Genomic DNA, 15733 nt, shown 5'->3' on the forward strand with positions numbered 1-15733 from the left:
ACCTTCTGAGAACGAGAATAGAAGCAATTAAAAAATTCTGTTCTAATGAATTAAGTCAAAAGTGATGAATTAATTAGAACTAAAAAATGGAGAGCTGTGAAGATACTGTTGTTGTTGGTTTTTTAAGTAGGGCCCTGCATAGAAAAAGTTTTTAAAAGATAATTTAGAAACACAATTTCTGGAAATTTTAGTAATTGGCTTCACTAACACACATCAAAAACCCACTGCACCTACTCAGAGCACATCAAAAATCCATCACGTGGAGACTACCGAGGCTTTGGTAATAAATGAGACTTGCAAAATGTTAAAAAGAGAAAAAAGTACGTTATAAATGCTTCTTTGTAAATACACCTAATGAACGCTTTCAACTCTTCATTTAGTTTCACCTCTCCGTACCATTACCTGTTTTGGCAATTACCTCTCTTTAGATCCTGTCTTCCTCTTGCTTCTGTAACACCACACTCTCCCACGTTTTTTCCCTTACTTTCATGGCAACTCCTCACTTTCTTAAATTTCCACTATGCATACTTCATTCATTAGAAATTTTTCAAGGGTCTCCCCTTTTCATTTGCACTGCACCTTTTTTTGTGGTCTGTGTCAATTAGTCCAATGTTACCCATATCTTTCAGAGATTAAAAACTCATGTATCAAGATGATGTGAATGAGTAAAGTGGTTCAGGTAAATAGAGTGATGAGTCTCAGGAGGGCACACTTAAATGGGGTAACTGGCACCCAGGTCCAGCCAATTGCTGTCCCATTAGAATTCAGTTATGTTACCATAACTCCCAATTTTTTCAATGAAGGCCAGAAATTTTTATGTAACATCAACAATTTTTAAATGTTAACAAATTAAGTTTTTTGTTAAAAAAATAGTGCACAAGGCCAAGAAAACATTCCACAGGCTGTCAAAATGCAAATTCTGATAAATGGAGTGACAATTTTACAATCTCTTTTCTATATTTCCATGGTCTTATGACTGTATATCCAACCTTCTAATATATAACTTTCCATTTGAATCTATCTACACACACAAAACTGATCATATGCCTAAATGAACTTATCTGGTTGTCAAATCTCTTCCTTCTTCCTATTTTCCCTATCTCGTTGGCTTTTACCCACTTGTTCAAATCAGAGATTGAGGCATCACATTTCACGCCTGTCTCACCTCACACATCGTTAATAATCAAGTCTTGTTAAATTCATATTCTCAAAATCATGGGCTTCTTAATTTACACAATGTCCTCTCTACCTAGTTTTCTCAAACAGTCTCCTACCTCTCTCTCCTATTTCTCTCCCTCTAATGCATGCATTTCTAAAGTGAATCACAGACCCCAGGGAGTACATGAGATGATCCTTTCCAGATGAGAAGAATATCTTGAAACTATATTTGAATTTTCATGTAATTAAAAATTGCATATTTTATTGTGTCCTTTATTTGTATTATAAATATATAAATGTACTTTATTTGTATAGTAGGAGATGTGCATAATTTATACATGTATGTATGTGGATGGGAGGGAAGGAGGGAGGGATGGATGGTTGGGTATGTAGGTGGAGATTATGTGGTCAAAAAGTTTTCCAGAGTAAGTTAGGAATAAGGAAATACAACCAAACAGGTTTGGAGACCGCTGCTCAAATCCATCCACATGGCAGTAAGAGTGACCCATCTAAAATGCAAGTGTGACTACTCCCCTACTTAAAACTCATCAGTGGGTCCTCATTGTCCTCCAGTACTCGAAGAAATTAGAGTTTTAAAAGTGCAGCTTTGCATATGGAATAAGAAAGTACAGAGGGCCAAAAACAGATAAAAGCATTCAAAGCATATTTCAAGAGACAGAGTCAACAGCTCCAAGTACTCTGGTCCCTGAGATAGGGGAGTGCCTACTGTGAATCATAAACCATCACCTCTTACTTTTACTCCACGTTCACCAAGGAATGTTCTGGGTATAACATGGCTTCGCATATGATGTATTTACAGTGTCACAAGCATTGCTATCTAGGTTAATCACTGTGAATTAATACAAATATTATTCTGGATTATAGATGAGTTTGTAAGCTCAGTTAATTTGGGTCCATCCTCTAAACTTGCTCTTGAAACATCAGGTTTCAAGACTGAGAACCAGAACCAGAACCAGAACCAAAACTACAGTGATTTTACTGAGGTTAAGTGTCACTTTTTCAGGGGCTCTAAATAAAAGGGAAGAGTGGTTAAAGCACTTGGCTGCTAACTGAAAGGTCTGCAGTTCGAACCCAAGAGCCACTTCTCAGGAGAAAGATGTGGCAGTCTGCTTCCATAAACATCACAACTTTGGAAACCTTATGGGGCAGCTTTACTCTGTCCTATATGGTCAATATAAGCCAAACTGATTTGATGGCAGAGGGTTACCTAAACGGGAGAAGGGCAAAAAAAATTCAAAAGAAAAAATGAAAGTCATGTGTGTCACCTTGAGGTTACTGCATACTTTTCTTTCTTTGAAGTATAACAGACACAATACACAATTCAGTCACCACTCACATCGTTTCTCACTGAATAGATTTCTAGATTTTTTTAAATACATACACATCCAATTCAAATACCACCTCCTCTATGGAACCTAAAGCCACTCTACAAAATAATTAACATACTATTTGTGACACTCCTTAGGCACTTTTCTAACTGTATGGAGCCCTGGTGGTGTAGTGGTGAAGAGCTTGGCTGCTAACCAAAAGGTCAGCAATTCAAATCCACCAGCTGCTCCCTGGAAACCCTATGGGGCCGTTCTACATTTTAAATATTTATCATCTTTGTATATTGACTTCCCAACTTGAATACATACTACTTATAAGCAGAAAATTATAATTTGCTATCTTGTTTTTTGCATCTAGGATCTTTTTACAATGAGTTGAACAAAACAGAACTGTAACAAGTAAGTTTTATTTTTCCCTACTAATATAAAGATACTTCAATTTATAAGAAAAATAATAGTAATAATAGGAATTGGGTAAATAGTAACAATCACTAACTAGCTTTTAAGTTCTATTTCAGTTCTATTTTCTTTTTCTTTCTTTCTAAATTTCCTGCTGTCATAGCTTTCTTCTAAAAGTACTTATTTTCTATTCTGCACCTCCTCTTTTTATTGAATATAATGAAGTTTCCTTTCTTTGACTAGGGAGAAAATCAATCTAGCGAACATGTTAGAAAAATTTCACACATTGGAAAGGTAAAGAAATTGTCTGTTCTTTTTTATTAAAGGTGAAAGGAAAATACAGGAAACCAAAGAAGGTCCATGCCACTTCCCCAGGAAATCAAAGGTAGAAGCAATGAACTGGGCTATAAATAGATCATTTTTTCCTATGGTAAGCAGGACAGTTTCTAATCTTCTCTCCTAGCTCTGTATTGGGATACAAACAATTTTAGAAAAATAATTTTTGGGGTTTTGCTTTTAGATGACTCCATCATACAAGGTCTAATATTATCTGTAGAATTAATATTAATAAACATACTCATGGAATTTAGAGCAAGGTATAAGGATTTAAACATAGAATGCTTATTATATGCCAGGCACTGTTCTAAGTGCCTTACAGGTAGATTTGAGTTTATCATCACAGTAACCCTAGATGGTAGGTATTACTATTATCCACATTTTATAAATGAGGAAGTGGAAGTGTGGAGGAATTAAACAGCTTGCCTAAAGTCACAAAGCTAGTAAATGATGCAGCCAGAACCTGATCACAGACAATGTGGCTGCAGAGACTGCATACATAACTACCGGCCATGCTGCCTCCCAATCAAGCAAGCAAGTCCTCTCTATTTCCAACATACACGTGATCTCATTCGTTCCTCTGAGCAACTCATCTGGATTAAATTAGCAACAGTTCCTGAAAGTCTGTATATTTGATCCTGTGCTGAGCTACTTTAGGAAACACAAAGATAAATAAGCCTAATTTCATAGAGCTCATAATCTAATGGGAAATAAGACACATACACAAATTATTTCAAAAAAACAACAAAAATAATGAAAGCACAGGGCAACCAAGATCTTAGAGGAGTTGAAGAAAGTAAGACATTGAGTTGTAACAATAAGGTAAAGGACCATAAGGGAGATGGAACTCTGAGAGATTAGTAAGGATATGTATGCCAGAGATTACAAAAATCTTCAAGTGGAAGGACAATATGAAGAAAAACTTAGAAGCCTGTAATTGAAGTGTCATGAAAAAGCCAAATAATTCAACATGACTGACGAACAAGACATAAGTAAAAGAACTGAGAGCTTAAATGCTGGAAAAATGCATCCATGTACTCACATATTCAACCAACAACTACAGAGGCATTATATGTACACTCCCCCAAGGATTCCTTCGATGACCATTTCAAGACTGTTTAAAGATTTTACTGGAAATCGATTTTGCATATGTGAAAGCACTGAACAAAGAGTTTGACATAATAAATGTGTCTGTACTAATTTTTAAATAAAAAGACATCAAGGAGTTTCACAATTGGGCAAGGAAGATCTAAGTATCTTATTTTTAGTCCCATATAAATGTGACTAAGTATAATTGCTGTTGCTGTGTGCTGCTGAGTAGATTCTGACTCAGCAACTCACATGACACAGTAGAACTACCCCATAGGTTTTTCTTGGCTGTAATCTTTAACAAGAGCAGATCGTCAGGTCTTTCTCCAACAGAGTGGCTGGGAAGGTTCGAACCACTAACATTTCCGTTAGCAGCCTAGCACTTAACCAAAATATGACAGAAACACAAATAATGGAGTATTTAGAGCTGGACATGCGGGAGGGTGTGTGTTAGTGAGATCCCAGAAAAAGGGATTTCTCAACTAGACTTGCAGAAGGGTGTCAAAATTCCAGGGAGGTAGAAAAGAAAGGAGAAGAGAAATATTCGAGGGAGTAAGAACTGATTTAAAAAAATCAATTTGTAGATAATAAATCACTTCAAATTTTCAGTAGAGATAGATATCATCCATCCATCCGCACATCCGTTCAACTATTCATATAAACTGTTAACATTTATCAGTGCCTACACATTCCAGGGAATGTGCCACACTCCATGAAACAAGAATAGGCAAGACACAGTCCCTGCCTTCTAGGAAGCTTCCTAGTCTACTGGGAAGTACAGAAATGTCAGCAGTACACTGGAATCTAGTACGATAAATATGAGCACAGGTACCTAGCAGCACAGAGTAGCGATATCCATCTCAGATTATGGTACTGAAGGAAAGTTTACAAAGAGGAAACACTGTGTGGAACATATGTGACTGGCTTCCCAAGCAATTGGTGCAAATTAGGAAAACAGACACCAAGGTGTGAAAAAAAGAAGTACATCAGGAAATAAGAATGCTGAGTACTTTGTTTCCTTGAGGATTAACTGAGTACAAAGAGATGAAGCCAGAAAAAATAGTTCCTAAAGTTTCTCATGTTAATGAGATTCTTAGACTTTAACAAACAATCAGTAAGGATTCATGAAAGAACTTCAGGCAAAAGGTTGACATGATTAGCCCTGCTTTTTAGCAAGTTCGCTGGTCGCACTAAGAACTGGATAGGGTGTTGCTGAAGATAGGGAGATGAGTCAGAAGGCTGTTGCAGTGATCAGGAGAAGAAGTGAAGTAAGGATGAGGAGGAAAGGACGCCTAAGAGGATTCAGAAGCTATTAATCTATGGTGCATGTTGAATCTCTATTTGATTGGAAACTCATGTCTCTAAGTCTCCTCAGTGTCAAAAAGTGCTTAGCATTAATAGCCCAGGAACTGCTACTTGACTTGCTTAGAAAAATAACTGTCACCAGAGTTCAGTCACATTAATGTGTCATTTTATTTTTTAAAAGCAAATAATACAGTTTTTGAACCTCATGCTTAAAACCTTCTAGATTATAAACTACTATTCCCTAGTGGTTAGATTCAGTTTAGTATTGGTTTTACTTTGCAGAACGTACTGAAATATATTTATTCATTAATGTCACGTCTCTCTTCCTAGATGTTTCCACTGTATCTTGGGTCAAAAGACCAAGAAAGCAAAAGGCAGGATTGAACTATTAAAAGATTAAATGAATTCACATAAAAATCTAATAAATGTAGAACTTCCCAACCAATTTGCCCTGACACACTGTTGTTGTTGTTGTTAGCTGCCATCGAGTCTGTTTTGGCTCATGGTGACCCTATGTGTGCAGAGAAGAACTGCTCCACAGGGTTTTCTAAGCTGTGACCTTTCAGAAGCAGATTGCCAGGCCTGTCTCCTTAGGTGCTTCTGGGTGGGTTCAAACCTTTCAGCTAGTAGTTGAGGACTTAAACATTTGCATCACCCCTGACACACTAAACCATACCCACTGTCATCAAGTCGATTCTGGCTCATAGCGACTCTACAGGACAGAGTAGAACGGCCCCATAGGGTTTCTAAGGAGTGGCTGGTGGATTCGAACTGCCAGTCTTTTGGTTAGCAGTCCGAGCTCTTAACCACGGTACCACCAGAGCTCCCTGACACACTACAAAAAACTAACCCATCACCATCTAGTTGATTCCGACTCATAGTGACCCTACAGGACAGAGTAGAACTGCCCCACAGGGTTTCTAAGGAGTGGCTGGTGGATCTGAACTGGCGACGTTTTGGTCAGCAGCCTGTGCTCTTAACCACTGTGCCACCAGGACTCCCTGACATGCTATCCAAAAAAAAAAAAAAAAAAAAAAAAAACCAAACCCGTTGCTGCCCAGACAGTTCCTACTGATAGCAACCCTGACACACTAAGCATTACTAACTGCCTTGGTCAGTGCACCTAGAGCCTCTCCACCACTGGGCATGGGCCCTGAGCAGAGAGGTGGGTTCTGTCATATCTTCAAAAGGGTTGAAAAGCACTGAAATGAAGCATTAGGCATATGACACCTCAAGTTTTTTCTTTCTTCTCCCTGTTTTTATGAGGTCTTAATCCTAAAACTGCCTTTAGAAGTTTTTCAAAGGCCTTTGAACAACAGCTTGTTCCCAACTTTAATTCAACTCTAGTATTTACTTCTTGTTGACTCTGTTCCTTTTGTAAAGAAAATCACAACAGTCCTAAATTAAGAGCTGCTTTATAAAAATCACAATCTGTTTGCCCATTTTTAGAACCAACCTCTCAATCATTCTGTTTCTGGAAACAATGCTACTTTCAGTTTTAAAAGCATTGGTTAGGTCAAATGAAAGCATTCTAACATGGCCTCACTGTATTGTGGGACAAATGACAGGAATGCTTTAATATGAGAACTAAGTCATGGGAAAACACAAACTAGTATTAGAGAACAGTTAAAAGAATTTCATCCTTTGAAAGGTCACATCATTCATTCATTTCTTCGTTTATTCAATAAAATATCGTGGAACTACTGGGTGAAAAGCCATGGGGAATAAAAACATGGTTTCTCTAATGATCTAACAAAGGAATTATTAATTTTGATAACTATAGGCATATATATAAGTTCTAAAAACAGCTTGACATTTGGCTCTCATTCCAAACATAAACATGTTAAAGACAAATTAAGCAGCTTCCTCAAATCTGAAAACAGGGCACAAAGTGAAAATGCTCTGGGAGGTAGGGAGAGTGTCAGTATTTCAAGAACCCCCATTTGATTTAGTAGTGATTTCACTCATGTATCAGTTAAACAGAAATGTCAGCCCTTTGATGTCTGTGGTTATAAATAAAGAGAAATAAAGATGTCTCAAAAGCATAATTCTCTGTGGCTTGAGGTGCCAGCAAAACAAACTCCCTTTTGAAAAAGGTGTGAACAATCTTTCCATCTTTCACTGATCTTATAACAAGTCAACAGCATTTTTTAACTCATCAGAATTTTCAGTTTTCAAAGAGAAATACCACTAACAATTTGACCTGGAGATTTTCTTAAAATTTTGAGACACAGTTTATTTCTAAGGTTACCAATGGGTTGCATTAGGCCCACAAGAGCTACATGAGCTGCAGCTGCAGGAAGTCCTCTCAGTTGTTACCCCTGAAGCTGGGCAACTCCTCTGTGCTTCCTCCCATTCACGAATGTTTAGTCAGTATATTCGTGGCAGTTATTACTGATTCAGATGAGAATGAACTTTTTATTACTAATTTCTGATTTGTGAATGGATATAGGAACATTACAAATAGCTAAGTTTCTGGAATACAGAATGTCCATTTTAATGGCAATAACAGTATGTCCTCCTTCAGTGTCAATAAATAATTCTGAATAAATTTTAGTATAAACCAGTTGTCCTGGAGTCAATTCCAACTATAAGAAGTGAGAGACAGGCTTTGATATTTTCTAAGCCAAAAAAGTTAACGTATCTAACAAAATATACATTGCTCTAAGTGTGTTCTAATCATGATGATAGCTACAGATAAACACAATATTTCATGAAAAAATAAAAATAAAAAGGGAAATGCTAGTTAATTCATCATCTGTCACAGCACTAAAATCATCAAAAGCGTTTCCCAACATTTGATATGGCTAATTTTATCAGTTAAGGGATAAAGACAGACCTTTAAATACAGGATTAAAACAACAGTCAATGTGTAAGCTGTCACTCTTCCTCCTTACTACTCAGTCAGGTTTCAGACTATATTCAAAGGTATTCTGAGGGTGCTCTCAGATCCAACGGGGTCACAAAAGGTTACTGGGACATGTGCCTCCTGACACTCAGTTCTTGATCAGCTTACTGAGATTCCAACAAAGATTTTGCAAGTTTCATTCAAGGTACACTGACTTCAGACATTCAAATACTATTATTCATCAAGCTTGTGTGAGTTTTTGTCTAAATAGAAAGTACCTGTCAAGGACTGAATTGTGTCCCCCCAAAAATGTATGTGTCAACTTGGTTAGGCCATGATTCCCAGTATTGTGTGGCTGTCCTCCATTTTGTGATTGTAATTTTATGTTAAAAACGATTAGGGTGGGACTGTAACACCCTTACCCAGGTCACATCCCTGATCCAATGTAAAGGGAGTTTCCCTGGGGTGTGGCCTGCACCGCCTTTTATCTCTCAAGAGATAAAAAGAAGCAAGCAGAGAGGGGGCAACTCACACCACCAACAAAGCAGTGCCTGGAGCAGAGCGTGTCCTTTGGACCCGGGGTCCCTGAGTGGAGAAGCTCCTAGTCTGGGGAACATTGATAAGAAGGCCGACAGAGAGAGAAAGCCTTCCCCTGGAGCTGATGCCCTTAATTTGGACTCTTAACCTACTTTACTGTGAAGAAATAAATTTCTTTGTTAAAGCCATCCACTTGTGATATTTCTGTTATAGGAGCACTAGATAACTAAGACAGAACCTAAAGAAAAAACATCTTTATCTGTAAAATGCAACTTTGTGATAAAATTATCCACATTTCTATATTTTGTTCACTGATGTATACTTTCTGTGCAATGATACAAAGAAAGCCTGAATCAGGGTGCTAGGGCCTTTTCCCACCTCAATTTCAGATCTCAAACAAGCATATACACCACCTCCTCTGGAAACATTCTCTGATTCCTGCGAGCCTGTTCCCCTCTCAGAATTCTCAGAGCAAGTTACTTATGCCATTTTTAAAGTATGGATTTCCTTTCTGCCTTTTATTTTGTACATGTGCCTTATATATGGACTAAGTTATAAGAAGCTGGGAGGGGTAGGTAGGAGGAATCGCTCTCTAGATAGTAGACACTTGTTATTTTGCGTGATGGGTAAGGCAATACCAAATGTGGCTGAGGTGTGCACAGCTTGACCAAGGTGACTGATGACACTACGAAGTACACAAGAACAAGGGATGATTCTGGTAAATGCTATAACACACCCAATTTTGCAACAACAGCAATAACAACCGAAAAATATGGGTGTGGTTACACAGGTAGATATGTATGCATGTATGTGTATAGGAAGGTATACGCGTGTATATACGGGTGCAAATACAGGTGTATCTGTTGGCATATATATACATATGTATGTATGTTTGTGCTGCATAAACAAACAAACAAACAAACAAAAAAACTGTTGTTGTGGAGTCGATTCTGACTCATAGCAGCCGTACAGGACAGAGTAAAACTGCCCCATAGGGTTTCCAAGGAGCAGCTGGTGGATTCCAACTGCCAACCATTTTGGTTAGCAGTCAAGCTCTTAACCACTGTGCCATCGAGGCTCCTTGTGCTGCATATACATTCATATATACAATAAAGCACATAGGGGGCACAGTTACAAATGCTTCCTAGATATAACCAAATACCTCATGGGATTGGTTTACTGGATTTGAAGGCTTAGGCTCATACCCTTGTGGGACAACACAGTCAATCAACATAGCATAGCTCATAAATATAATGTGCTATATCCTAGTTTGATGAGTAGCATCTGGAATCTTAAAAGCTCGTGGAGAGGCCATAAGATACAACTAATGGTTTCTACATGTCTGGAACAAAAGAGAAAGAGGGAAACTAAAGACTTAAAGAAGAAACTAGTCCAAAGAACTAACAGCTTACATGAACGATGATCTCATCTATCCTAAGACCAGAAGAACTAGATGATGTCCAGCTACCACTACTGACCGTTCTGACCAGGGACATAACAGATAGTCCGAGGCAGAATGAGACAAAAATGTAGAACAACTCAAATTCTTAAAAAAAAAGGCCAAATTTACTGGACTAGTAGAGATTAAAGGAACCCCAGAGACTACTGCCCTGAGATATCCTTTAAACTTTGTTCTAATACCACACCCAGAGTTCACTTTTCAGATAAGTAACAGACTGGCTCATAAAATAAACAATATCATCTGTGAGTACTGTGCTCCTTTAAAAAATCATCTATATGAGATCTAACTGTTAACATTTACCCTAAAGCAAAGATGAGAAGGTCAGGGAGAGCAGGGAAGCTAGACTAATAGAAACAGAACAACCAGAACAGAAATATTAAGAATGTTGATACATTGTGAAAAATATAACCAACGTCACTGAATCATATGTATAGAAATTGTTAAATGGGAACCTAATTTGCTGTGTAAACTTTTACCAAAAACAAACAAAATTTTAATTAAAAAAGTCACAAGCTTCTCATGTATAGAGATTATCTACCCATTGCCGTCAAGCTGATTCCGACTCATAGTAACCCTATAAGATAGAGTAGAACTGCCCCATAAGGTTTCCAAGGAGCAGCCTGGTGGATTAGAAGAGCCAACCTTTTGGTTAGCAGCCAAGCTCGTAACCACTGCACCATCAGGGCTCCCAGAGACTATCTAAGTCACCCTATTTAAGTCAGTGAATCCTTGCTAAAAGAATGCTGTATAAACTGGTATCTGTTTTGCAATATCATAAAACTATTCAGTTATAAAATGTTGAGGCATACTTCTGGTGCTTAAACAGAAAAACCACTAATCAAAACAAGTAAAAACACTTAAGCATGTTACCAAAACACAAAAGTATAAAATCTACATGTGTAAAGGAAGGCAGGACTAGGTCACTCTTCAAAGATATATCCAAACAATAAGAACAATTTTTGCTTACTTGTCTCCAAAAAACTTTCTCCAAAATTCAGCCGCATCTGCTTTTGTGATACGAAAGTTATCTCCCTGGAATTGACCGTTGGGAAAGATTGCTTTGATTTCTGCCAGCATATGACTGAAGATGAGGGAGAGTTTTGTGAGATTTCTTCTGTAGACATAAGGGGGAAAAATGAAGGGAAAAATTCAATATACATATGCATATAATTTTTAACATGAATGGATATTAAGAAAAATAAAATTATGCACAGTATGTACCCACCTATGTGTTGGTGGTCACCACATGACCTCAACTTAGTAATGCCCCTAAACACTGTTCATAAAAACAATGTACATTCACATTTCTAACAGATTATCATTTTATTATCCATCCATGTATTCATTTAATACAGGCAAACACAAGATAAATTATGTGATGGCATTGATTTCACTGTCTAATGGGAGACATGTATACCTGTAAAAAATCATAATTGAATATATGTGCTAAACACAAAAGATGGAGGGACTCATGGAGTGCCTAACTCTACTGGGGGGAGTAAAGAGCAATTTGCCATCAGAGGAGAATCTAGAAAGCTAAGTAGTTGTTTGCGAGATGAAAGATCAGAGGAGAATCTAGAAAGCTAAGTAGTTGTTTGCGAGATGAAAGATCGGGAAAGGAGGTGACGGAGGTAAGGGGAGGCAAAGGTATTTCAAGCTGTAGGAACAGCATGTACAAAGGTATAGATGTATGAAACAGAACTAAGTATTTGTATAATATCTAACTTGACATGGCTAGGGCAGAGGGGACGGTGACAAGAGGAAAGGACATGAGACAGGATGCAAAAGTTTGGTTGGGACAGGACATAAAGAGACATCTGAATCAACAGGTAAAGTTTTACCAAATATACTTGCCAGTCCTCCTAAAAATTAGATTTTCTGATGATAGGTTCTAGACATGGGCAAACTTTGGAAGCAACCTGCCCTATGTGAACGTGTTTCTCTGGTTAAGAGCTACTATTACTCCACTGGGAGTCGAATGGATTAAAAAGAGTAGAGACATGATCAAATCTCTATTTTACGAAGAAAAGGTTGTAACAATATGCTAAATGGTTCAGAAGTGAGGGAAAGGCAGATGTCCCCTCTATTTTAATTTCCATCTAAAGTTCTGGGGATTCTGACATTATTTAAAATATGATTCAGAATTCAAAATAGTATATCACTCCAGTCATTCAAATCATTCTGTAAGTTTACAACATTAATTACGTTAATCAGCCAAAACTGCTAGTGCTAGACCCTAAAGAAGGAGCAGTGGTGACACAGTGGTTAAGAGCTCGGCTGCTAACTGAAAGGTCAGTGGTTTGAATCCACCAGCTGCTCAGTAGGAGAAAGATGTGGCAGTCTGCTTCCATAAAGATTTATAGCCTTGGAAATCCTATGGGGCAGTTCTACTCTGTCGGATGGGTCACTATGAGTCGGAATAGATCTACGGCAAGAGTTTAGACACTAAAGAAACAACTGAAACAAAAACTTCTAAAGAAACTGGCCTTTTTTAAACTGACCTTGCTTTAAATTCCTGTTTACTCAGAATCATGTAACTCAATAAACCAAACCCGCTACCCTAGAGTCAATTCTGACTCATAGCGACCCTAAAGGACAGAGTAGACCTACCTCACAGGGTGTCCAAAGAGTGGTTGGTGAATTTGAAATGTCGACCTTTTGGTTAGCAGCCAAGCTCTTAACCACTGTGCTACCAGGGCTCCTATAACTCAACCAGTACATTAATATTTCCACTCTGAGGCTTCAGCTGCCTTTTTTTTGGGGGGGGGGGCTGGGGGAGGATAGGTGGGGCAATCACTTAGGAGATCAAAAAAAATACAAAGGAAAATTAACATAGGAAAACCCAGCAAGTGTGCAATGAATATGAAACTGTGGCATTTCAACAAACTTTTAACGCTGAAGGATATAGTTCATTTTCCCATTTTTTTCTGGTGTACTTTTGTTTAATTACTCTCAAATAACACATACGCACAAATAGAAACCCATCTGGAACCAAAAAGACCATATACAATGTACCTGTCAATAAGGTCAATGGGTGTGTTCACTCTTTTTAATACATTTACGAAGGAAATCTATAATCTATCATTTCCTAAATAAGATGAATACAGAATAAAGGAAGGTATTCACGATAAAAAGTGGGAAAGACAGAAGGAAAGCAACAAAGTACCAAGTATTTTATATCTCAATAAATTCACTATTTGAAAAACAAATGTCTTATTTCCATAACCTGTGTTTTCTATGATAAGATATAGAAAAAGGGGGTCAGCACTTAAGCCCTTATTTTAGTGTTTGAAAAGCAATAATAAATAATTTGCAAAACTGTTATGGTTATACATGATGTTTCATTATTTTAAGATTCATCTGCACTTCTATACAACTCAACCTGATCCAAGTGTAAAAGTCCTGTCATAGTTGAGTTTGTGTTACTGACCTGATCTTCCAATTTATGTCAATACATCCTCATTTAAATGATGGTAGACATAAGACATTCAGTATGAGGAAATGACAAGTGAACTGTTACTTATGTTAAAGGAGAGACTTTTGGCCAAAGGCAAAACGCAACTCACTTCTGAGATTTGAGTATAAGGAAGAGCATAAAGTTACTTTAGGAAATCTGCATTGCATTTAATTCCTCTAATTAGGCTAAAAGCTTAATTTTTCACCAAATGTCCAATTTATACATACAAAGGAAAACAAAAAATCAAGATGGCTATAATCAGGGTGAGCCAACTGTTCTTTATTTTCTGAACTGATTGCTCTGTCCCCTCGTTTCTTTGTTCTTTAATCACATCCAAATTTTTTTCACTTTTACTTGTTAGATCTGTAAGTCTGAAGCACAGTGCCAATGATTAACCATATTGGATGGCTGATCCACTGGGTCTGAAAGATTCAACTTTAAAAACAGAAACAGTAACATTTTATCTTTATAATATAGGGCCTAGAAGCACTAGTAAACATTAGTAACTATATAACCAATTCACTATTTAATTATAAACTGTGATTATAGTTCCATTTTCTTGTTATTGTAAATGATCACCATATTTTTGTCTTTTTGCATAAGCCAAAGCAATGAAAAAATATATTTTGCATTTAGTTTTTAAAGAAACTAAATTCATGTTTTAAAAATATTTGAATGCATCCATTCTATATTATCTTATTATTCACATATACTTGGATATGTATTTATATTGATAGTATATTTATTTTACATTTAATTTATATGTATAGTAGTTGAGAGCTCGGCTGCTAACCAAGTGGTCGGCAGTTCGAATCCACCAGCTGCTCCTTAGAAACCCTATGGGCTGCTCCTAGGAAACCCTGTGGGGTAGTTTTACTCTGTCTTATAGGGTTACTATGAGTCAGAAACGACTCGACAGCAAAGGGTCATACATATATATGTAAATAATTATTCTGGAAATCTATTATTTAGAACATTGACTTAGGTTGCAATCCACACCAAGACATGAAAAGACTTGACAGCTAATTCTACTATCTGATGTCATTTTAATTTATTATCATAGTAAAAAGATTTTCTCTTTTCTATTACTGTCTACTGTTCCTTTTGTTTTCTATATGTTGTTATCCAGTATATATTTTCTTTAATTTCCACCCTACTCTGTACTCAATTTGGAAAATAAAATCCAAGAATACAGTCATTCTAACCATCTAGACATAGGAGGGAAAAGAGGCAACAACTATACATCGTCTTTGCAGATGAAATGTATTTTCCTATTATGAAAATTTACCATGCTTAGCCAATTTTTCCCAGACCCACTAGTTAGGATTTTCCCTCACTTCAAGGTCAAAATGATGACTCTTTAATAAAGGATTTGATGCTCACTAATTAAGAATATATTTCTCTTACTAAAACTCCTCTATCCCAAAACAACTAAGGAAATAAGAGTTTGTCCACAAAGATTCAGTAAAATATAACTTTAATTTTATGTGGAATTTTGCAGCATTACTTCTTTCACTGATAAGATATACTGTATTTAAACAATTTATTATTATGAACCTTCCATTAAGCATCACAATATAAGCTATTTTTTAATATGTTTTGTGTGAGATTTTGTTTATAAGAAATAATTTGAGAATAGAAGTCTCTCAAAATATCAGGAAATCAAAAGTACCTTCTAGATGTCAATCTCAGGTAAACTAGTAATAATGTTAACATTAGAGGATCCTTGAAAAAGGAGGAGGGAGGAGAAAACACATGGGAGAAGGGAAGGAAAAGAAAGAAAACCAGCTAGA

At 36.9% G+C, this 15733-nt stretch overlaps 1 protein-coding gene across 1 annotated transcript in view; it reads right to left on the reverse strand.

The window, feature by feature from the left end:
- Positions 1-15733, reverse strand: part of CBLB (Cbl proto-oncogene B) — a 243189-nt gene that overhangs the window by 112325 nt on the left and 115131 nt on the right. The window contains exon 3 of the mRNA XM_004378154.2: positions 11451-11597. Coding sequence (XP_004378211.1) covers positions 11451-11597 — 147 coding nt within the window. The remainder of the gene's footprint in view (positions 1-11450; positions 11598-15733) is intronic.

The sequence above is a fragment of the Trichechus manatus genome, unplaced genomic scaffold (assembly GCF_000243295.1).
Source record: "Trichechus manatus latirostris isolate Lorelei unplaced genomic scaffold, TriManLat1.0 scaffold00055, whole genome shotgun sequence".
Taxonomy (NCBI): domain Eukaryota; kingdom Metazoa; phylum Chordata; class Mammalia; order Sirenia; family Trichechidae; genus Trichechus; species Trichechus manatus.